The sequence below is a fragment of the Bos indicus x Bos taurus genome, chromosome 22 (assembly GCF_003369695.1).
Source record: "Bos indicus x Bos taurus breed Angus x Brahman F1 hybrid chromosome 22, Bos_hybrid_MaternalHap_v2.0, whole genome shotgun sequence".
NCBI classification, from domain to species: Eukaryota; Metazoa; Chordata; class Mammalia; order Artiodactyla; family Bovidae; genus Bos; species Bos indicus x Bos taurus.
Window position 1 is genome coordinate 11,050,444 of NC_040097.1, and position 24,136 is coordinate 11,074,579.

General features: G+C 53.6%; 1 protein-coding gene across 2 annotated transcripts in view; it reads left to right on the forward strand.

Moving 5' to 3' along the window:
- Positions 1 to 4,942: 4,942 nt before the first annotated feature.
- MAPKAPK3 (mitogen-activated protein kinase-activated protein kinase 3) overlaps positions 4,943 to 24,136 on the forward strand; it is a 28,145-nt gene continuing 8,951 nt past the window's right edge. Inside the window, exons 1-2 of one of the 2 annotated variants that reach the window (XM_027522962.1) lie at positions 4,943 to 5,109; positions 5,371 to 5,646. In XM_027522962.1, coding sequence (XP_027378763.1) covers positions 5,422 to 5,646 — 225 coding nt within the window. In that variant the 5' untranslated portion in view covers positions 4,943 to 5,109; positions 5,371 to 5,421. Of the gene's footprint in view, positions 5,120 to 5,365; positions 5,647 to 24,136 lie in introns of both variants that reach the window. The other variant, XM_027522963.1, reaches the window with a different exon arrangement.

The window sequence follows — 24,136 nt, forward strand, 5'->3', positions numbered from 1 at the left end:
CTATGTGCCTGGTGACCTCAGCTATTTCCAGCCCCATTTCATTGTCTAACTACTACATATTGTCCCCTCTTTACAGGTGATGAAAATGAGGCACAGAGAGGTTAAAATATACCCTAGATCTCACAGGCCCAGCCCCACCCGCACCACACCCCCCCCACCCAGTCCACCCCAACACACTTCCTCTCTAGCTCTTGTGACAAGCCAACTCCTAGGCATCCTTCAGGGTCCAACTTTTAGGTCCTCAGTGAAGCTTCCCTGCCTCCAGGCCAGTCAACACCAGAGCACCCAGGGTCTCCTTGAAAGCGCCCCCTACAGAAATCAGTGATTGTGCAGTTCTGTGTGTAAACTCCAAGGGTTTTGCCCTCCAGCTGCACTTTGTGAAGGGGGCTTTCCTGGTGGCTCAGATGCTAAAGAATCTGCTTGCAAAGCAGGATACCTGGGTTCTATCCCTGGGGTCGGGAAGATCCCCTGCAGAAGGGAATGGCCACCCACTCCAGTATTCTTGCCTAGAGAATTCCATAGACAGAGGAGCCTGGCAGGCTATAGTTCATGGGGTCACAAGAGTCGAACACAACGGAGCGACTAACACACACTTTTTGCCCCTTGTGACTCTGACAGCACCGTGCACCTCCCCTGCTTTCTGGGAAGAGTGGTGTGCCTCTGTTTTGCCCCAGGTATCGGCCTGCCCCTGGTGTTGTGGGTCCCTCTAGCCATCTAATTATGACCCCTCCTGCCCTGTCTGCTGGGCCCACACTGCCACCCAGTGGCAGTGCCTCTCCTAGTTTCACGTGCCACATCTCCATGGATTCTTTCTTCTAGAAAAAACCCTCCCCTGCACCCTAGAGATTCTAGTTGCAGGATCTCTCTGCCGTTCCCCACCCAGAACAGTCACAAGGTGGGTCATGAGAATACACAGCAGTGCCTTCCTCAAGTCGAACTCGTTTGATCTCTAAACTTTCCTGTGTGCAGCCTCTCCTCTCCCCAAAGAACAGTCCACACGCTGTGTGTGTGTGTTGGGGCAGAGGGGGTTCACCTGCCCCCCCACAACCGCCCCGCAGGCACTCACTGGGCCCCATGGTCATGGTGAGTTATTCGAAAGCCTCTCGGCCCCCATCCCCTTGGACATACATTCTTCACGGAGGGCTGTGTGGCACAGCTTGCTACCTTGTATTCACCTGCTGGGCTTTCCTGGTGGCTTAGAGGTAAAATATCTGCCTGCCAATGCAGGAGATGTGGATTCAATTCCTGAGTCGAGAAGATCCCCTGGAGAAGGAAATGACAACCCACTCCAGTATTCTTGCCTGGGAAATTCCATGGACAGAGGAGCCTGGCAGGCTACAGTCTATGGAGTCGCAGAGAGTCGGACACAACTTAGCGACTAAAACAACAGTCCACCTGCCCCGACCCAGCTGTCCCAAATACTGAATCCTCCCATCAATGTGCAGGTGGCAGATGCTTGCTGGAATGTGAGCAGCGAGGGGAAACTATGCATCCTGGCTCCCCGAGTCAGTTGCAAAACATGTCTATGATGAACCCATGTGGAGACTGTGTGTGCTGTGTACCCATTGGCTTTGGCGTGGACACTGTGAAACGAGAGGCATTGCCATTGCCTACTTTTTACATTTCTGTATGGTTCAATTTTATTGTAACAAGCAAGTTTGCTTATGCAATTAAAATTTAATAGAGATTAATTAAAAATACAAAAGTGTTAAAACAATTGTAATCTAACTCTAGTTTTTAGAAAATAAGAGAGTCCAGAGACCACAGCATGCAGAGATACCCTTGGCTACAACAAGCAGCCAGCCTCTGCCCTCAGCTCTCTGTTGTTGTTCAGTCGCTAAATTGTATCCATCTCTTTGCGACCCCATGGACTGCAGCACCCAAGGCTTCTCTGTCCTTCCTATCTCCCTGAGTTTGCTCAGATTCATGTCCATTGAGTTGGTGATACTATCTAATCAACTCATCTTCTGCAACTCTCTTCTCCTTTTGTCTTCAATCTTTCCCAGCATCAGGGTCTTTCCCAATGAGTTGGCTCTTGGCATCACGTGGCCAAAGTATTGCAATTTCAGCATCAGCCAGGGTTGATTTCCTTTAGGATTGACTAGTTTGATCTCCCTGTTGTCCAAGGGACTCTCAAGAGTTTTCTCCAGCACCACAGTTCAAAGACATCAATTCTTCAGCACCCAGCCTTCTTTGTTGTCCAACTCTCACATCCATGCATGACTACTGGAAAAAACATAGGTCCGACTGTATAGATCTTTGTCAGCAAAGTGGTGTCTCTGCTTTTCAATATGCTGTCTAGGTTTGTCATAGCTTTCCTTCCAAGGAGCAAACATTTTTTAATTTCATGGCTGCTATCCCCATCCACAGTTATTTTGGAACCCAAGAAAATAAAATCTGCTATTTTCTATTTTCTCCTCATCTATTTGCCATGAAGTGACGGGACCAGATGCCATGATCTTAGTTTTTTGAATATTGAGTTTTAAGTCAGCTTTTTCACTCTCTTCCTCCACCTTCATCAAGAGGCTCTTTAGTTCCTCTTCACTTTCTGCCATTAGAGTAGAATCATTTGCATATCTGAGGTGGTTGATATTTCTCTCAGCAGTCTTAATTCCAACTTGTGGTTCATCCAGCCCGACATTTCACATGATGTACTCTACATAGAAGTTAAATATGCAGGGTGACAATATACAGCCTTGTCGCACTCCTTTCTCAGTTTTGAACCAGTCTGTTCCATTGTCCCATGTAAGGTTTTAACTGTTGCTTCTTGATCCATGTACAGGATTTTCAGGAGACAGGTAAGGTGGTCTGGTATTCCCATCTGTTTACGATTTTTCCACAGTTTGTTGTGATCCACACAGTCAAAGGCTTTCTTGTAGTCAATGAAGCAGAAGTAGATGTTTTTATGGAATTCCCTTGCTTTCTCTGTGATCTGATGAATTTGGCAGTTTGATGTCTGGTTCCTCTGCCTTTTCTAAACCCAGGTTGTACATCTGGAAGTTCTCAGTTCACATACTGCTGAAGCCTAGCTTGAGGGATTTTGAGCATAACCTTTCTATGTGAAATGAGTGCAATTGTCCAGTAGTTTGAACATTCTTTGGCATTGCCTTTCTTTGGGATTGGAATGAAAACTGACTTTTTTCAGTCCCGTGGCCACAGCTGAGTTTTCCAAATTTGCTGACACATTGAGTGCAGCACTTTAAACAGCATCATATTTTAGAATTTGAAATAGCTCAACTGGAATTCCATCACCTCCACTAGCCTTGTTTGTAGTAATGATTAAAAGCTGGCTTTAAACTCAATATTCAAAAAACTAAGATCATGACATCTGGTCCCATCACTTCATGACAAATAGATGGGGGGAAAATAGAAATGTGGCACATTTTATTTTCTTGGGCTCCAAAATCACTGCGGATGGTGACTGCAGCCATGAAATTAAAAGATGCAGGCCTGAAGACACTTGTGGATACTTGGGTATACAGAGGAGATAACTTTCGGTGGGACAGAGGGCACGGTGGGACAGGTCCTGCCAGTGGCCTGTAGATGGCAGCAGAGGCCCACACAGAGATCTTGCCCCAATTCAACCCAACCTTCCCTGTTCCAAGTGAGCCACCTCCTCCTGGGTTGTGGGGTGAGAGAGAAGGGCAGGAGCAGTGCAGGCTTGTTCAAGGAGACAGCCACACATCCTGAAGCTCTAGTCGTTTCCTCTTACGGGCCCTCACTTTCCTTATTTGTGAAATAAGAGTTAACAGTCTGTGATGGGAAAATGAGTTCAAAATATGTAAGATAATCTAAGATGGGGGCTTCCCTGGTGGCTCGGACAGTAAAGGATCCATCTGCATTGCAGGAGACCTGGGTTCGATCCCTGGGCTGGGAAGATCCCCTGGAGGCAGGCATGGCAACCCACTCCAGTATTCTTGCCTGGAGAATCCCCATGGACAGAGGAGCCTGGCAGGCTGCAGTCCGTGGGGTCTCAAAGAGTTGGACACAATTAAGCGACTAAGCACACAATCTAAGATGGGCTCAGAGTGGAAGGGAAGACCACTTAGCTAATAAAGAATATCTGGCACTAGGGTGGAAGGAGGAGACTTCTTAAACATGACACCAAAAGTTCAAGTCATAAGGTGAAAAGTTGGTCGATATGACTAAATAGGAATTTAGGATTTCTAGTCTTAGGATCGGAGAAGGCAACGGCACCCCACTCTAGTGCTCTTGCCTGGAAAATCCCATGGACTGAGGAGCCTGGTGGGCTGCAGTCCATGGGGTCGCTAGGAGTCGGACAGGACTGAGCAACTTCACTTTCACTTTTCACTTTCATGCATTGGAGAAGGAAATGGCAACCCACTCCAGTGTTCTTGCCTGGAGAATCCCAGGGACGGGGGAGCCTGGGTGGGCTGCCGTCTATGGGGTCGCAGAGAGTCGGACACGACTGAAGCGACTCAACAGCAGCAGCAGCAGTCTTAGGATGCTGTTTTCCAAGGGAATATGAACAAGAGATGCACAGAAGGGGAGAGATACCAGTGCTAGAAAGATCCCAAGAGCAACCAGGAACCAGAGAGACGCGAATCTCAACAAAATTCCATTTCATTCTCCCTGTTGACAAAAATTAAGACTTTAGATAGACTGGCAGCGGGCCACCACTAAGTTGCAAACCTTTCACATTGTACTGGAGGGCCTTTTGGGAGCTTCCAGAGAAAACACTCGATTCCAGGGGCTACCTGGGGCTCCAGGAGATTTTCTGTGCTGCCACTTCCTTGGTGGCTTGTACAATTGGCTGCTCGCACAACTCACCCGTTAGCCGGCTGCTCTAGCGCTGGGTTTTCCCAGCGGCTGGCGGAGCCTAGGAGGTTTCCTCCCCCTCTAGAAGCCACGCCCCCTATTTCTGCCGCCGCTCTAGGCGGGTCCGGCCCCGCCCCGTCCTGCCTGGGCCAGCCTGGCCCTTTAAGGCTGACCCAGCCCGGCTTGTAGCCGGGGACGCGCGGGGGAGGGGAGCGGTCACGTGGGCAGGCGGCGGCGCGACTCTCGGCTCTGGGCGCTCAGGGCCGCGGCCTCTGGCGACCCCTGTCCCTGCCACTTACCGGCAACCACGGCCCTGTGAGCTGCCGTCAGGTACGCCCTCACAGGGCCCCCTCCACCTCCTAATCCCGGGACCTCCCGGCGCTTTCCCCTCTTGACTGGTGGTCCGGGCAGGACTCGCCTGGTGCCCGGCTTGCGTGACCACCGCCCCCTGCCGCGGGTCCGTCCTCTCCAGCAACTCGTTCCTCATTCCCAGCCCTGTCCCCGGCCCGAAGCCCAGTCCGGCTGAGGGCGTCCTTGGCTGGAGTGTATTGAAGGAGTCTGAGCGGAACTCACTCTTCGTCTCTTTCCCAGGTGGCTCCGGACGCGCCAGGCTGGGGCCGCCTCTGAGCGCCCCGCGGGGCTATGGACGTGGAGACAGCAGAGGAGCAGGGGGGCCCTGCGCCCCCGTCAGGTGTACCCTGCGGACCTTGTTCCGCCGGCGCTCCCGCCCTCGGGGGGCGGCGGGAGCCCAAGAAGTACGCAGTGACCGATGACTACCAGTTGTCCAAGCAGGTGCTGGGCTTGGGTGTGAACGGCAAGGTGCTGGAGTGCTTCCACCGGCGCACTGGGCAGAAGTGTGCCCTGAAGGTCAGTGACCCCGCGCTCCCGCATGGGCGGGGGCCCAACAGCAGAGCCCTGTGGATACGGGCTATGCCTAGGGCCTCTGTTAAGCTTCTTAGGCTAAGCATTACCGTTTTCTCCTCTTACTCGTGTGTAAGGTTGGGCTCCTGGTCCCTCCTGCTTCACAGATGAGAAAACTGAGGCTTAGCTTAGCTAAGCTCAGAATGTCCCAGGGAGCAAGGGGGTGTAGTTAGCTGTGGGTAGAGCCTGCTGTACCCGGAAGCAAGGAGTGAGTAATTCCTGACTCTGGGTTTCTGGCTGGGCCTGTGAGTTTGGGCCTGAGGGGGACCTGCATTCAGCTTGGCTGCTCCTTCTATGAGAAACTCTTCTGACTGGAATGGGTTTCACTTACTTTCTGCCTGAGTCCCCACAAAAGCTTGGGGTGGGGCTAATTCTCCTGAGGCCCCTGTCTGCCTAGGCTGGAGTGGTGACAGTCTCCCAGGGCTGACTGGTAGGCAAGCCTGACACCCATTGCCCCTGTGGGCAGGAAGCTACTCATGGGCTCCAGATGAGTCAACCAGACCCGGGTTGAAAGGGGCAGACCCTCCTCCGACCTGACCCACCCCGTTTCCTGGGCAGAGGGCGGGCCAGCCATCTAGCCACATCACACCATAGACTCTCTGTGGGCCTGGTTAAGACCTCGCTGATATAGTTGGAGTCCTGGAGTCTTGAGGGTGGCTGACCGAGCTCCGTAGCCCTGGCTTAGGTCATACAGTTTTGGGCCCAGGACTGTGCCCCATACCTCAAATCCCTTGACTGTGTCCTTGCTGGGAACTTCACTTAGCTGCAGCCTCTGCCAGCGACTTGGTGGATAGGTAGAGCATGGCAAGGAGCGTGGCTCCTGAAGGTTAGAATACAGCTGAAGATCTTCTCATTTTACAGGTGTTGCAATTATGAGCCTGAGCCCAGAGTCCTGCAGTTGTAGCTCTAATCTTTGGCCTGCATTGTGACCTTGGACTAGATCTTGGACTCTCAAAAATCAGGTTCCTCTGCTCAAGGGTTGTTAAGATACGGAGTTAATGTGAGCTTGGAATGGAATCATGCATGTAGAGAAAGTGGCCTGGCACAGGCCTGGCGAGGCCACAGGACTTGCTTAGGGCACAGAGTCTGCAAGTATCTGAGCGGGAACCTGGGCCCAGCTTACCAGGAGTGATAGAGGGGGTCATCTCCCCAGGGTGGTCTTGGAAGGGATCATGAGGATGGGTCTGGAAGATCTCAGGGCTGGGCTGGTGAGGCTGGGTCTCAGGCACAGCTTCTTTGCTTACGAACCCAGCCATGGAGTGGGGTTCGGAGCCCTTCTGGAGCCCCTGGCAGGGGATTCTCCAAGTCCTTCAGGAAAAGGGTGGCTCTTCTGAGGGGAGATGGAGCTAAGGAAGTGAGCAGTGACAATCTTCATTCTCTCCTTCAGCACCATCTTGGCCCTTTCACTCCTGCTTGGGTCAGGGTGCAGCCTGGGTGGGCAAGGGGCCATCTGAAGCCTCTTCTTAATACTGAGGTTTTGGCCCTGTGAGCCAGGGCTGAGCTCCGACCACCCCGTGTGGTACTCCAGAGGCTGTAAGTGAGACAGGGATGGAGTGGGAGGCTGGAGTTCATGGGCCCAGGCAGCACTGGCTTAAGCAGGACTGGCTCTAAGCCTTTTCCTGCAGGTGCTGTGTCTGATAGTGGTCCCTGTTGTGGACTGGAAAGGGGGCAGATCCAGAACAGATTCCCCTGTTGTTCCCCTTTAGGCTTTTTGGGTGAGCATGGCTAGAGATGTTGGCTTGGGATCTTCAGAATTTGGTGTTAGGTTGGCCCACAAGGGGGACATGGAGTCCATGAGGCCCCCACCCCAGCACCTTCCTGTTCTTGCCACCCCCCACCCCACTCCAGTGACCAAATCCCCACCCAACTAGGCAGGTCCTCTCCTGCTTCCAAGATGGGACAACCACAACCTCTAGCACATCATACCTATATTATGAGTGATGGCTCTAGTGAGGCTATAAACCTATAAACCTTTCTGTTTATAGCCTCTGCCCCTGCACAGGAGGGCCAGGACCAGGAGACCTCAGCACATGGCCGTCTTGGGCCCCGGGAGCTCAGTCAGTCCCTGAGTGGGTCTCAGCCCTCTCTCTGCTTCTGCCTAGCTATTTCCCCAATTGCCCCTGGTCAGCCTAAGCAGAGGCCCTGGGCTCTGGCCTTTCTGCCTCCCTGGACCTACATCCCTTCCTAGGCAGACCTCTCCTTGGCTTGTAATCTGGCTTTGTCCAGGCCGTCTCTGCCATTTGTGGGCCAGGCCTAGTGTCCTGCCCTCTCTTCGTGCCTGTCTTCCTGGCCCTGTTGCTCAAAGTGATAGATAGTGCTTGGCATGAAGCCTAGAACACAGCAGACGCTCATAAAACAGGAAGAGCTGTGGTCAGTGTCCCTGTAGCTGTTGCTGTTCTTTGGGGGCCCCAGAGAAGCAGGCTCCTCCTTCCTGGGGAGCTGGGCCTCTTCTCCTTTCCCTGAGCCCCTGACCACTTGGCCTGATCCGTCTTGGCCTCCCTCACACTCAGCGACTCTCTCCCGAGGAAGCTTCTACCCGCAGTGCCGACATTCCAGTCTCCACACCACCCTTAGCACCTCTGTAGTCCCTTTGGCAGGAACTGGAGGTCTGCCTGCCAAGTGTCTGGGGCAGGGGACTGCCTCCTACTGACCTCTTGTTTGTGATCCCTTCCAGGGCTAACTGGTTCATTGACACCCCATATCTTCACTGCTAAGTGGACACAGCCACCCCTTCACATGGAGAGCCAGTCCCTCAAGCCTTATCCATATAAGAAAGTCAGGACCTGGAGTGAGTTAGTGGTCAGAAGCCACATGACTTGATTGGGATGGGAAATTATAGCAGAGACCAGAATCATCTCCCCTCCTGACTTTCTGCCAAGTACACGTGTGATCCCTGGCCGCCTGGCAGGCAGAAATGATAGTGACAGTTAGATAAATGGAAACAAAGGCTTGTGGGAGGGAGGTTCCAGAAGGAGGGAACGTATGTATACTTATGGCTGATGCATGCTGATGTGTGGCAGAAACCAATACAATATCATAAAGCAATTATCCTTCAATTAAAAGTAAATCATAGAAAACAAAAAAACAAAGGCTTGAGTAGCTTGAGGGGGTCTGCAGTGGGAGTCTTCTTTCCCAGTCCTGCTCTCCAGCCTCTGGGTCCACTAAAAAATGTTAGGAGCCCCTGGGGCTCCCAGTGCCGTCCTCGTCCTGTCTTTGTTGGAGTGGAGTTTTGGGGTGTTGAATCCACATGCCAGGAGGTCCCTGCGTTGCTCCATGGGTGGGGCTGGCCTGTTGGAGCTGGTGCTGTGGAGCTGGATTTGAGGCTGGGTGGGGCTGCCTGGCAGGCCAGGTACTTTCTCATTTAGCAGCTGCCACCCCTTCACCTACCACCTCCAGACCGGTCAGATCACCCTCTGCAGGGCCTCGTTTACTGAGTTGACACATCAGGAAGCGTGTGGAGGGCTGGCCGCCTCATACAATGGAGTCCCCCCTAGTGGTTTTACTGCATCTCTCCAGGCCGCCCCTCTCCTGAAAGGAAAGGATCTGAGTAACTCCAGTACTACCAGACTCAAGTAGCCTTCTGAACTGCCAGAAGTGGGCAGTTTGTTTTTTGAAATGAGGATCTTAGGGAGGGTGTCAAGCCCTATGAAATGCAAATAGCAGGATTTGGGGACAGTTTGAAAATTTTTTAATTTTTCTTTATTTTTTTTAATAAAAAAATTTCTTTATTTTTCGCTATGCTGGGTCTTCATGGCTACGCGAGCTTTTTCTCTAGTTGCAACGGGTGGAGGTTACTCTCTAGTGGTGCTCAGGCTTCTCACTGTGGTTTCTCTTGTGGCAGGGCACGGACTCTAGGGCTCACAGGCTTCAGTAGTTGTGGCTTCAATAGTTGGGGTGCACAGGCTTCTCTGCCCTGTGGCATGTGGGATCTTCCCGAATCAGGGGTCGAAACCACGTCCCCTGGTGGCAGGCAGATTCTCTTCCACTCAGCCACCAGGAAAGTCCCAGAGGGGGATTGTTTTGAGATGTTTCCGGCCCGGCCCAGCTGGCCTCCCTCACAGCTTCAGCAGCTGTGTTCCTAGCCTGCTGTCAGGATCCCCTCTGCTGGGACTTTCAGAATCATTTTCCCACCCCAGCCGGGAACTGATGCCATCTCTCCAGGCTTCAGGCCTTGGTGTTGTGGGGTCTGATACTCCCAGGAATGGCCGACAGTTTTCCGGAGTGTTCTGTCTGCCAGGCCCTGGCCCTGTGCACAGTACACATTATCTTACCTAACTCTTTTCATTCCCATTTTATGGATGAAGACACTGATACTCAGAGAGGTGATTCACTTGCGCAAGATGGCCAGCTGCTGTGTGGCAGGACTGGGACATGTGTCTAGGCAGTTTGATCCCAGAGTCTTAGTGCCCAACTCACCTCATGCCTCATGCAAGTCTGTGGGGACGTAGGAGGCTCTCTGACACTCAGCTCCTGGAAGAAGGCTAACAGCGTCCTCCATGACCGCACTGGGCCCCAGGCGGTCCTGCTGCTGTTTGTCTGCGTCTGTCCAGCTCTCCTCATTGTGCAGGGTGCTATGCTTGGGAGTAGACAGGTGGTGGTCCCCCCCCCCCCCAACACACACAAAGCCAGCACACAAGGACCGTGCTAGCTGTGGGAATGCCTCAGAAAGGGTGTATGGTTCATCTCAAGCCTTGTGAGTCTCAGACAAGCCCAGCCCAGCAAAAGTCCAGGGTGCCACAGGCAGGAAGTTAGGTTGGTGAGTGGGCGAGAGGAAACTGTCAGGACTGGGCCAGCCAGGGGAGGTTTCCTGGAACAGACTGCCAGCTTCCATGCAGGCCTCTGGTCTGAGAAGCATGTGGATGACAGAGGAGGGCACAGGGGCTGTGTGTGTGTGACAACATGCCTGGTTTGCACAACTCAGCACTTGCTGTGGGGTACTGCTTCCCCACTCCCAGTCTTGTGTCCTCATCTCAGCAAGTGGTGTCCAGGCCCTAACAAACTCTGGGGAGCCGTGGAGGGACCAAAGGGCCCTGTGGAAGAAGAGGCAGTTAGGTAGGATTTGAAGGATTGGGGAAAGGTCAGCAGTGGCTCTCCCTCGCCATTTGTCAGAACTCAGATTCATACGTCATCCCACTAGACTAGAAAGTGAAATTGAAAGTGTTAGTTGCTCAGTCATGTCTGACTCTTTGCGACCTCATGGACTGCAGCCCACCAGGCTCCTCTGTCCGTGGGATTTCCCAGGTAAGAGTACTGGAATATGTTGCCACTTCCTTCTCCAGGGGTCTTCTCAACCCAGGGATCGAAGCCGGGTCTCCCGCATTGAGGCGTCTGTCTGTCTTTGGTGCCCTCCCTCACTAGGTGGGCAGAAACCTGCCCTCCTTCTCCCAGAACTTTCTTTTGTAGTGTCACCAGGACCCTTGTGAAATGCTATTTCCAGGGATGCTGTAGGGTCTTCTGGGTCACCTGGGCTATTGTTCAGCCCACAGCCTGGTCTCCCTGACAACAGAGGTCTGTTATGTGTCTGCCTGGTCCCCAGGTTTGCCCTTGGGGAAGTTGCTCTCCTACTCGGATCCCTCATCTTCCTCTCCCAGGGCCTCCTTGGGACGTCCTCGTAGGAGGCCCCTGCGAGGGTGCAGCAGGTGGAGCGTCTGGCTCTGCAGGCCCCCAGCCTCATCTGGTCCCAGCCTGGCAACTGGCTGCCATGTGTCCAAAGGTGATGGCCACCAAGCAAGGACTGGGGACAGTGGTTGTCCTTAGGTGAGGCACCTTGCCAGCACACCTGTGCTGTAAAAGTGGGTGCCAGGCGCTACGTGGATGGGTGGGTCTGCTGCTCTAGGGGTACAGAGACCACAGCCCCAGTCAGCTCCCACAGGCTCCCACCTTTTCTGAGGAGAACTTTGCTGCCCTCCCTCCTGCCTCTTTGGGGCCATGTGTGGCTCCACATGACAGGCTGCCTGGGCTTGAGAGAGGACCAGACTCTGGGCTTCCTTCCGCCTTCTCCCCGAGTAACCTTGGAAAAAGCAGTTTGGGAATTTTTTGCAAAACAGTTGTCTTTGTGGCAAGGGGTTTGGATATGTGGTGGGAAGCAGAAGTTGGTCTTGGTGGCTAACATCCCCAGGATCCTGTCGTGAGACAGCAAGAGCCTGTAAGGCGCAGGGCTGTCATTTGGGGCGGCCTGAGTACATTTCTTTGTTGTTGTTGTTCAGTCACTCAGTCGTGTCCAACTCTTTGTGACCCCATGGACTGCAGCACGCCAGGCTTCCCTGTCCTTCACCATCTCCTGGAGCTTGCTCAGATTGATGTTCACTGAGTTGGTGATGCCATCCAACCATCTCCTCCTCTGTCATCCCCTTCTCCTCTGCCTACAATCTTTCTCAGCATCAGAGTCTTTTCCAATGGGTTGGCTCTTCACATGTGGTGGCCAAAGTATTGGAGCTTTAGCTTCAGCATCAGTCCTTCCAATGAATATTCAAGGTTGATTTCCTTTAGGATCAACTGCTTTGATCTTGCAGTCCAAGGGACTCTCAAAAGTCTTCTCCAACACCACTGTTCAAAAGCATTGATTCTTTGGTGCTCAGCCTTCTTTATGGAGCATTTCTTAGCGGCACATTCTTGGCCTTCCTCAGGACTCCCTTGTGTTCACACTGCACCTGGGGCAGCCAGCCGCTTCCAGGGTTGGAAAGAATGGTATGAAAGAATCCCCTCCCCACCCTCTGCCCTTCGGGAACTAACTGGATTAGGCCCAGTGTAATTGTGATTAAAATCCTTCTGTGTGGGAACTGTGGCAGTGTGTTTAGGGCAGGGGTACCAGGTGGCTCTTTGGGGGAACAGGGCGCCTCAGGAGGCCTTTTTAGCACTGGACAGGTCAGAGACGCTGAGAAAATTGATTTGGGTTTTATTTTTTGCCGGTTTGGGATTAGGATCGCTTTTCTCTTTTGACTGTGGCTTTGTGCTTGCTGCTTTCCCTTTGTGATGCTCTCCCTTTCTGTCTTCTCCGCCTCCTTGTCCTTCCCCTTTCTTCTTTCCCAGCTCTGTTTCTCCTGCTGTCACTTGGTTGCTCCCCTCTCAGACCCTGCCCCTCTGTCCTGTGGGTTTCGGGCTTGGTGTTGGCTGAGGGCAGGCAGAGGACAGACGGGGGCTGGTCCGGTGCTCAGGACTCATCCTAGTCACCCTGAAAGTCTGCTCCACCCCCAGGGATCGGACGAGGGTAGGACAAGAAGGAGGAGCCCCGCCCACACCCTTGCTGCTCAGTGTTTCCTCCTGATTCCGGCCTTGACCGGGTGCTCCTGGAGCAGTAGCGTCAAACCTGTAACCTGAGGCGTCCCCGTGGGGTGTGGGAAGTCAGCCTTGGCTGTGGCCTCCGCCGGTGGGTCTCCTTTTATGGCTCAATGGTTGAGCCTTTTGCTTGGGACAGTGGTGCAAGACTGGGACCCCCCAGGATTCCTGGGTTGAAGTTGGGGAGAGAGGGGCTGAAGGAGCCTGGAGTGGGGCTCCGAGACTCGATGGGGCCACCTGTGAGACTGTGCGCCGCCCTGCACTCCTGGGCTGAGCACCCCTGAGCCGCTGGCCCTCTAGCCTGCACCCGGCCCCTGCCCCCACCCCCACCTCAGTGTGGCTCACAGTCTATTTCAGGAGTGTGACGGGCCAGAGCCTTGACCTGCCACTTGCACTGCCCTGTTCTTAAGGGCTCAGCCTCCGAGGGATTCGCCAGGCAAGAATACTGGAGTGGGTAGCCATTCCCTTTTCCAGGGGATCTTCCTGACCTAGAGATTGAATCCGGGTCTCCCGCAGATTCTTCACCATCTGAGCCACCAGGGAAGCCCCCAAGGAACTCATAGTTTATTCCATAGCTGTTCCGTGAACCCACACAAGCCCCCTTCTTGGGCTGTGCCTGAGGGCCTGGCCGGTGCTCTCCATGCCCTCTGGCAGGCAGTGGCACAGGGGGTGGGGGTGAGGGTAAGAGCACCCACTTGTCCCTTTGAATGCTTCCAACATGCTGAACACAAATACAGAATCCAAGAATGGGTTGTTATCACCACCTTGTCACTGATATGGAGATTGAGATTCAGAAAGGCGAAGAAGCCCTGGAACCCTGGCCTGTCTGGCAGCCACATGGTGGCTCTCAGCCTTCCTTCCCTGTGTGCCCTGTCAGTGGGGGTCAGTAATGTAAGGGGCTGGGTGCTCTGCTTCTCAAGGGCCCCCCTTTTAAGAAGGCTATGAAGAGGATGCCCCAAGATGCCGCTCCTGGGCCAGCTGGCAGTGGTGTTGCCAGGGGAACAGTCAGCTGTGGTGATACCACCGGTTGGGTATGTGTCCTACTAGGGACAGGAGCTGGGCAATTATGACTCAGGTTCGAAGACCCCTCTCCACTGCTCTGTGTGACTCGGTTCACGCCCTGAGTCAGCTGAGCCTGTACTGGGGTGTGTCCTTACCCTTGGAGGCCTGGGAGAGGGAGGGTGAGTCACTCAGCCCATTCCCGTGTCAGGAGTGTCCCTGCTGCCAGGCTGTCACCCTGGCTGCCCACAGGGCGGGGCCTTCCTCCCCTTCTACTTCTTCCTCATGGCTGTGGCTCCAGAGACTTCTCCCAGGAGCCAGGGGTCAGGTGTCGAAGGCCTGGAGCCTTCTAACCCAACAGGAGCAGCAGAGAGAAAGGGGCCAGGCGCCAAGCGAGGCTGGAAGCCTGGGCAGCCGGTTTCCCGGCCTCCCCGGGGAGGAGCCTGGCTGCTGGTGCTCACACAGGCCTGTGTGGGGAGCTGCAGGGACGCAGATGAAGCCAAGGGAAGCGGGAGAGATGCAGAGCGGATATGAGGTTGGCTGAAGCCAAGGGAAGCGGGAGAGATGCAGAGCCACTTTGTGTTCCTTTGTCATCTTCGTCCTCCAGGGGAGAGACCAGTGGTCATTCTTGTGAGAGCTCGGGTGTGCTGGGTCCCTTCTCCAGAGCTGACCACAGCATGGCCAGCTGGGGGCCTCTGCAGGGGTCGCTTGGGCATGGCCTCAGTCACCCTCTCCACACCCGCCAGTCCTCTGTAGCCCTGCGCGGGCTCTATGGGCACCACTGGCCAGCTGGGGGCACAGACTTTGTGGCCAAGGTGGGGTCTCTTCATGAGGAGGGACCATTGAAGAGATCCTCCTTTTTTTAAATTTATTTTTTATTGAAAGAGAATTGCTTTACAGAAATTTGCTGTTTTCTGTCAAACCTCAACATGAATCAGCCATAGGTAGAAGAGACCTTTTTGAGGTTAAACTAAAACACATTTGCTAAGAATTTTCCTGTCTTAGGATGAAGATGTCTTATTTTTATGCTATCACAGAAGAAACAGAACCAGGGTAACGTTTCACTGTTATGTAGCTGATTTTGACAGAAAAATCCTCTTTTCCTCTAAGAAGTTAGACGATAAGAGAAGCCAGACCCTCTGAGTATGTGCTCAGGGGCTCGCAAGGCACGTGTATGGCCTCTCCTCACCCGCTGTGGGAAGTCTGTGGGCCAGATGCTGGGGTCTGCCACCTCCTGGGGCAGAGGGAGCTCTGATCCTGCCACTTACACACTGTGTAACCTCTGGGAGTGGAAGGAGGTTCTAGCTCTTTCTGGGCCTCTTTCCCTACCTATGAAACGGGTGCCCATAGTCTCAGACCTGCCCGCTCCCCTCCCCTCAGTGCCATAGGTGAGGAGACTGCAGGCCCATTTCACAGATGAGGAGCTGGGGTTCAGGTCATTAAGGTCAGGGTCACTACATACTCTGCAGAAGGGGACATTGCTTGAACAGGGGCACGAACGAGCCCAGGATGTAAAGGTATCTGCCACCTGGGAGAGTGGGAATGTGCCCCTACCTCCAGTCTGCCCAAGCTGAGGGCCAGGTCAGTCCCCTGGTTTAGGTCCCTAGCACTCAGCCATGGTTCCTGTGCCCCAGGGTCCCTTCCCTGAGATCAGCCCTGATCTTCCCACACCCTGGAGGGCCTGCCCCTCCTCACTGAGTCTTTCACAGCAAAACGGTATCCAGAGACTTCTTTTTTTTTTAATGTGGACCATTTTTAAAGTTTTTCTTGAATTTGTTGTAATATTGCTTCTGTTTTATGCTTTGGGTTTTTGGCTGCGAGGCATGTGAGATCTTAGCCCAAACAGGTATGGAGCCTGTACTGTACCTTTGGATTGGAAAGGCCTAACCACTGGACCACCAGGGAAGTCCCAATATCCATAGACTTTTGACTCTTAGTCTACTTCTGCACAGCCTGGTCCTGCCCCTCTCAGGATCTGTTTCCTGTGACCTGCTGGACTGGAGGGGATCAGCCTCCCTGGGTCCTAGAGGCTGTGCCTGAATTGCCCCCAATTCTGGTGACCAGAGAGGTGAAGAGCATGAGGCCACATCAGAGCGAGACCCAGGGGGACTCGTGAAGCCAAGCAAACCTCAAAGCCCATTTCTACTCTGCACTTGGCACTGTGCTTGTCTGAGCTCTCTGTGTGTTCTCAGTAAGTACTGTCACTGTCCCCACTTTCCAGATTGGTTCGGTGCGGATCGGATGGAACTGGCCCCTGCATCCAGCATGCAGGTCTGTCTGACCCAGAGCCCTGTGGCATAGCTGGTCCTTCCTATGCGTGGGACCCGCGCCTGCTCCAGCTAGCACTTGTGTTCCCACCGGCCCTCCCCCTCCCTCCCTGGGAGCCTGGCTTAGCTTCCTCTTTCCAGAAGCATTCTTCCCCTACCCCAACCCTCACCCAGACCTGGCACTTCTACTTTCGTTTCTAGGTTTTCTGGGGCTGGTAGGAGGCAGACAAACTGAGGCCACCAAAATTTAGCAAATTGAAGGAGTCTTGTGTTCTTTAGTTTTTTTTTTTAATTGTTTTATTTATTTCTTTTTGGTGGTGCTGGGTCACACTGCTGCACAGGCTGTCTCTAGTTGGGATGTGCGGGCTTCCCATTGCAGTGGTGTCTCTTGTTGCGGAGCAGCGGCTCTAGAGTGCAAGGCTTCAGCAGTTGTGGTGCACGGGCTTCATTGCTCCATGGTATGTGGGATCTTCCCAGGTCAGGGTTTGAAGCCGTGTGTCCTGCATTGGCAGGTGGATTCTTTACCACTGAGCCACCATGGAAGCCCCCTGAGATTTCACAATTTCAAAATGTGTGTTGGCTCTCCTGCTGGCAGAGCTTCCCAGGCAGATATTGGGCTCAGAGCCCCAGCCACTCCCACCTCCCAGGACTCTGGTGGCAGGTGATTAGGGAGGCTCCAAGCCAGTCAAGCCACTTTCCTCTCATTCCCAGCCATCAGATACCCCAGCCTTGGCCTGGTTTGGGAGCAGCTCTTTGGGGGCCCTCCTTGTTCCTGGTTCTGGTCTGCCAGGTTCTAAATCTGGAAAGAAAGAAAAAGAGAGGAGAAGGATCCAGGCCCAGTTCCTTAGTGCCTACATCCTCATCAGGCATCCTAACCAGCAGTAACTCATCCATAGACCCTGGTCCCGGGGGACAGTCTGTGGCAGCATTCCCAACTTCAGCTCCCGGCCTGGCCCCCAGGCAGGACCAGTAAATGTTCGTAGGGGTCAGGAAGAGATCTGTAAAACGGGCAGTCCTCCCTGGGCATGACGGTTGACTCCTGGTTCCCAAAGGACTCCTAGACTCAGAGGTGGCCCTGTGTGACACTTGTGACCCAGAGAAGCTATAAAACCTTCCTGAGCCTCTGTCTCCTCAGTTGAGAATGATGGTCAGTGGTGTCCTTGTTGAAGGACAAAAGCTCAGGTGTGTGTAGAGTGCCTGGTACCCAGGAGGCGCTCTGTGAACTGCCGCCGTCGCAGCCGCTGTTAACAATCATTAAATGGCAGAGCCTGGTCTAGCCCCAGGGTTGTGGGGCTGAGCCCATGAACAAAAGGAGCACAGCAGCTGCCTGCATTGTCCTCACTGCCTAGAAGCCAGCGGGTCTGGGTCTAAGTTTTGGTTTTTTTCCAAAAAATTTCAGGATAATTCTGATATGCATCTGGATTTTAAAAAGTGATTACAGGTTTTTCTATTAAATCGTAGGTTTGGCAATGTAGAGTTCTGTTATTCTTTCATTGCGGGTCCCAGTTTTGACTCTCACGACCCAGTGGTGTGACTCTGGGCAGGTCACTTCACCTCTCAGAGTCACGGCTTCCCCACAGGAAAAGGACGATGCTGGTTCTCCTCAGCAGATGGTGAGTCCTGAATGAGGTGGTGTCTGTGACCAAGCACCGTGGCCAACGCAGCACTGGCCGAGCACCAGGGAGGGACAGTTGTTGCAAAGGGGGTGTAACTCCATCAGTCATCCGGCGTTCAGACGGGGCCCAGGCATCTGGGGTCAGGAGCATCATGTGAGCCGACCTCCCTGGAACTCAGCCGCTGAGGAGGACAGGATACAGCCAGAACTTAATGAAGCGAGGTCTCATCTGGCGTGGGGCCAACTCATCCATAGCTGCAAAATCGGTTCCATTAGCTCCCTTAATGAGCTACGAAAGCCGGGGAAATGAGTGCGTGAGAGAGTAATGGCACATGTCTGAGGCTCTAATTTGAGACCGTGGTTAAAAAGTCAGATTTGACGTGACCAACAGCTCTCCAATAGCACTGATGCCCTTGCGGGGAAGGAGAGGGTGAAGCCAGTGAGGAGGGGACGAGTCTGGCTCTATAAAGAAAACTGTTATTGTTATTTAGTGGCTCAGTCATGTCTGACTCTTTTGTGACCCCATAGACTATAGCCTGCCAGGCTTCTTTGTCCATGGGATTTCCCAGGCAAGAATACTGGAATGGGTTGCCATTCCCTCCTCCAGGGGTGCTTGACAACTCAGGGATGGAACCTGCATCTCCCACGTAGGCAGGTGGATTCTTTACCATCTGAGCCCCCTGGGAAGCCCTTATAATGAAGATACTGAGACCTTAAGAAGGAAATTCCTGCTTAGAACCCTGAACTTGAGGTCAGCCTATACCATCCCATCAGAGGCTATGCTCTCCGTTCTAAGTAGGCAAAGCAGCCAGCACGGGTCCCATGAGCTGGCCAGGGGCCGGAATGCCATGCCTGCTGCTAATGGCACAGGGCAGGTGGTCTCAATATCTGGCTCTGAAATGAATCCTGCTCTTCCAGTGGTGTCTCATAAAGTTAGATATGTCCCCATGGGAAAATAATCCCAAATAATTACAGAGCTTGGAGCCAGAAAGAACCTCAGATATGGTTGAGTTGAAAACTCTTACCAAGAGGGGGTTTAGTAAGTCCAAAGTGCTTTTTCTCACCTGTAACCTCACTCTGTAGAGAATTGGGGTTCTCCACAGTGGAAAAAAAAATGTCGCAAACCTAGATTTCCCCATAACATTCTGTGCAGACCCACTGCCTGAGTGTTTGACACCCAGCGTGCGTGTTGTGGTGTAATCAACGACCCAGAGATGCCACTCCTGAGAATTCCAGCCTACCCCTGCCTGAGGCTGGGCTGAGACCCCGGCGTGGGAGAGAAGGTGTTGGGGGAGCTCAGCAATCCTTCCTGCCTTTCTCTCCTCGGGCACCAAACAAAGTTGGAATTCCAAGAAAGTGGAAATCATGGGAATTTGCTGACCCACAGATCAGTGAGAGGAAGTAGATCCCTGGCCTCTGGGAGGTTCAGGCTGTGGGCCGTCCTGAAATCCAGAGTTCATATTTCTTAATTTGCTGCTGTTTCACTGATGGGAGAGATTATAAACCAGCTATCTTCCCCCGGAAGGAGTGGGTGTTCCGGCAGAGGCCCCAGCAGCTTGGCCAAGGCTGTAGGTTAATTGGCTGGGAGTGTGGAGGTTGGGGTGGAGTGGGAGAGGCTGCTTGTCCAGCCCAGGGCCTTGGGGCGTCCTGTGTGTGGTGGGGGGGCGGAGAGAGAGGGCGATACTGTGAACATTTTTACTAGAGAATATGTCCAGGGGTGAACTGGCTATGTGAAGGGGCATGTGGGTCTGGGAAGGTAGCCTTTCCTGGGCTGGGAGATGGCTGAAGAAGGGTGATGGGGGTTGGTCCCTAGGCTGTGTCTTACAGAGTCACTGCAGACACCCCAGATCTGTCTGATGCTCTGGGAAGGCAGACAGAGTGCTTTCACAGCTCTGGGCAACATGAGGTGGAGGGTCCTGCAGTGGAGATAGGATCTCAGTGGGAGAGGAGGTCTGAGCAGAAGGGTCTAGGCTTGGTCACCTGCCCAGGCAAGACTGTCACAGGTTGAGTTGTGGCAGCAAGACCCCAGTATTTCTTGGGCACCTGTCTATGCCCAGTTCTCTGCTTGACACTTCAGAAAAATAGAAAATATTCAGAAAAATAGACAAATAAATGGACAGATTGTTGTTGTTTAGTCACTAAGTTGTGTCCAGCTCTTTTGCGACCCCATGGACTATAGCCCAGCAGGCTCCTCTGTCCATGGGATTTTCCAGGCAAGAATACTGGAGTGGGTTGCCATTTCCTTCTCCAGGGGATCTTCCCAATCCAAGAATGGAACCCACATCTCCTGCATTGGTAGGCAGATTCTTTAGCACTGAGCCACTTGGGAAACCCAAATGGACAGATCGATGGGCCTTATTTTCAAAAAGTTAATATCATAGAGTTCAGAGACGCACACATACCTTGGCCCACACACACTGACACATTCCTCATACCCGTACACACCCATGCACGTACCCCTTGCATGCATGTACTCATGTGTCCAGGTACCCATGTTTCTAAGCACATGAACACACTTACACACATACTCCCCTGCTCGTGTGCACGCCACGCCCCTATGCACACATTTATTTTGGAGCAAGATTCCCGAGTCTTGCAAGCAGTAGTTTTGGCCACTGCCTCTCTGACTTGGGGCCACCCTGGCCTCTCATCCCCGCTCTGGGAGGGGTTGTCTGGATGCTCTGTGTGGAGTCCTGCTCTCCCAGCCTCACCTTACTCCAGCCTGGCGGCCCCAGGGCAGTGACTTCACCCTCCAGAGACTCTTTGCCTCAGTCTGCAAACTGGGGCTGTTGGTTTCCACCCTGCTTGCCTCACAGGGTGGCACCAAGCATTCCCATGAGATAAAGGAAAAGAGTGTTTTGTAAACTATAAATTGTTTTCCAAACAGTCAATTGCTGCAGTTGTTTTCCCAGCTCCTGAACTCAAGAATCCCTCCACCCGCCGTAAACCCTGTGCTTGGGTGGGAAGAGACACTGTGGAGATAGTGGAGTGGTCTGGCCGATTCTGAGGCTCCATTACACCTGGAGAGCCAGAGGGGCATGGGCAGCTGTGTCTCTGGGAAGCAGGCTCCTCTGTCCTCAAGCTGTGAGGGGGTCTGCAGTCTGGTGGGATTGGTCAGCATCTCAGCCGTCTGACTGTGGGTTCTGGAGGTTGATGAGAAATGGCAAAGGAGAGTGAGGCGAGAAGGGAGAAGTAGAAACCACTTCAGCAGAGTCTGTAACTAGAGCATTGTCATTTGATCAAGGAAGTGTCATCTCAGATTCAGTACTTACCTGACATCAGTGGGGGGGTGGGGGCACACCTCCAGCACAGCTGGGAGCCGTCCCAGAGGAAGAAGCCAGGGTTCCGTCCCACAGGTGTGCAGGGGAGCCTGTTGGGCACTAGCTGGAACCGTGGAGCAACTCAGGAGACATCACAGACCCTCCCAACTCTGGTGTACCTCTGGGGGGGCTCAGGGGCATCGAGTGGGAGTGAGACCAAGATGTGGATCTGTTGGGCACCCCATCTTCTTTTCTTCCCAGCTGTGACTGGGGACCAGGATACTGAGTGGCCTCCAGCAGTTTCAGGTGTTAGGATATGGGGGTCAGTGGAGACCCAGAGGCTGCTCAGTGAGCACAGTGATGTTGGCAAGGGGCTGTAGTAGGTACTTTGAGGAGCCCCTGACCAGAGGTCCCCTCTGTGGTTCCCATCCTTCCAGTACAGACCAAGCCCTGCATCTTAACACCAGGGAAACAGAGGCACAGAGAGGCAAAGACCAGCCCCAGGTCACACAGAGAAGAGGAGTAGAACTCAGGCCTCCTGTCTTAGCCCTGTGCTCTTTTCCATGCCTGGGAAGATGGGGCTCTTGCTTGAGGATCCCTTTTATGAAGGATAGTGACCCCTCAGGTACTTGCATGAATGAAGCCTACTTGTAGCCATGGGCTTGTGGGCTGGAGGAGTCAGGATGGGCTTCCTAGAAGAGGTAAAGTCTGGTTCGCCAGAGGGCGCAGGTGAGTACAGCGGGGAGGAAGTTGGGCTGGGTTGTCATGTCTCTCATTTGTTCCTGGCTCCTCCCTCAGTTTCTTCTTATTCTCTCCTCACGGTGGGTTGTGAGGGTTTCTTCCCTTTCCCCCGACTTGATAGGTTTGTTCATTAAATCCCCAAGTATTATCTGAGCCAGTGCTCTGTGTCAGCACTGGAACCCAGACTGGCCCTGCCCACGGGGGCCCACAGTCTGAAGCCGGAGACGGCCCAGTGCCAGCCTGACTGGGGAAACGGCCGCATGATCTGGGATCAGTTACTCATCTCTCCCTGCCTCCATGGTGGTAATAAGGTCCCTTCCTCCTAATATTTGTAAAAGGCTCAGAACAGAGCCAGGCATATTGAAAGTGTATTGTCTAAATGTGTATGTGTGTGTTTATAGAGTTATCAAAGGAACAGGCTAATTGTAGGTCATGATAAAGTGGTGCATAGGAGGGAAGAGAAAAGGGAGATGATGCAGGAGCTTTCTGGAAGCGGGCAGTGTTTTCTTAAGATTAAAAAAAAAAATCTATATTTATTTATTTATTTGGTTGCACTGGGTCTTAGTTGCGGCGTGTGGGATCTAGTCCCCTGACCAGGGATCAAACCCATCATCCCATCCTTTGTTCCGGAGCTCAGTGTTTTCTGCCAGACCCCAGCCGGGGACTCCCAGGTTAACCCCACCTCCCTCTACCTTCATGCTCCCTCCAGCCTGGTGGAGGTGCAGAGGCAAAAACCACTGAGGGAGGTGCTGGGAGGACTTCTAAGAGCAGGAGACATCTGAACCGAGCCCAGAACGTTCCTCAACAAGGGAGAGCTGGCCCAGTGGAGAAGGAGATGGAGCAAGAGAACACAGGGTGTGGGCAGAGCGTGAGGCTTGTTTGGGGCCAGTGCGTCTGGTGTTCCGATCTGAGCCAGGTGTTCTGGGGCCAGGGCAGCAGAAAGGGAGCCCGGAGAGGAAGGCAAGCTCTGGATACCAGGGAAGAAGGTGGTCTTTATCTGGAGCACGAGGGCTAGAGATTTAAGGAGTGAGGGTGGGGACGGGTGGAGAAGAGCCAGAGGGGAGGAGGTGGGACTGAGGACCCCACAGAAACCCTATCAGCTGTGGGCTGGGCCTTTGAGGAGAGGAGAGAGAGGACCCTGGTACAGGGGTTGGGGTACCAGAAGCAGGACAGAGTGAGGGTCCAGGAACCCTCCTGGAGGCCCTGCCAGGACATGGTCAGGTCGGCTAGGAAAGAGGTGTTGGGAGGCCAAGCAGAGACGAGGTGCAGAAAGGACAGAGCAGGGAGGGAAAATGCATCTTTGATCCTGTGGAGGCACCTCAGGACGCAGTGGGGGCAGGGGGAGCCGATGTGACCAAGCCTCTTTCCCCCAGTGCTGTTAAGTAAGAAGCTGGTGCATGGGAGCTGTGTGGGCAGAGAACAGAGGAGGCAAAGGCAGCACGAGCAAGGGATCCATGGTTTCCAGGCTGGGAGCGTCTGCCTACAGCCGCCTCTGAGTGCCCCATTCTGGACTGTTAGCGGAGCGGGAGCCCCAAGCTGGTGGAGGGGCTTCCCCACCTCCTTGCACTCCATACTAGGGTCAAAGGGAACAGCCCCCCAGACCAGCATCAGACAGATGCGGAGACCCACTGTCTCCCTCTCCACCCCAGTTGATCTTTGCCTGGATAGCTTGGTCCCAGAGGCTGCCCCGCACATGCCCTAGAGGAGGGGAGACCATCCTGCCCAGGAGGAAAGCAGGGCCCATGGTGGCCCAGGGTCCTGTGGGTACTGAGCCAGACAGAGCTGGGCTCAGCCTGTCTTGATCAGCAGCCTTGCTCTTCAGCCCTGTTCAACCAGGAAGCAGATGTGAGCAGCCTTACCTGGGGATGCCTCATCCCTGTTCTCCCCATTCTGGGCTGCCTCCCCCAGAAGGCCAACTTCTCCACCCCCTCCACCTCTGAGCATGACCATTTCAAGGTCTTGCTCATTTCCGGCGATTGGCCTTAAGGTTGGCAGCCACAGTCTGGGGCTGAGTTAACCCAAGCAAAGATCCTGACGCCCACCCACCTGCTGCCTGCTTCGCTATGATGCATCCTGTGGGGATGACTGTTATTACTCCATTTTACGGAGTTGTGGGCTGTGGCTTAGAGCTGTGAATGTTTGCTTGAGGTCACACTGAGTCATGAAGGAATTTAACCCCAAGCCCGGAAACCTCACCCTACCAAGGAGTCACCCCCATCAAGCAGGGTCCTCCTTCCCGCCAGCCTCTACCTCTGGCCCACAACCCTCATGTCATCCCA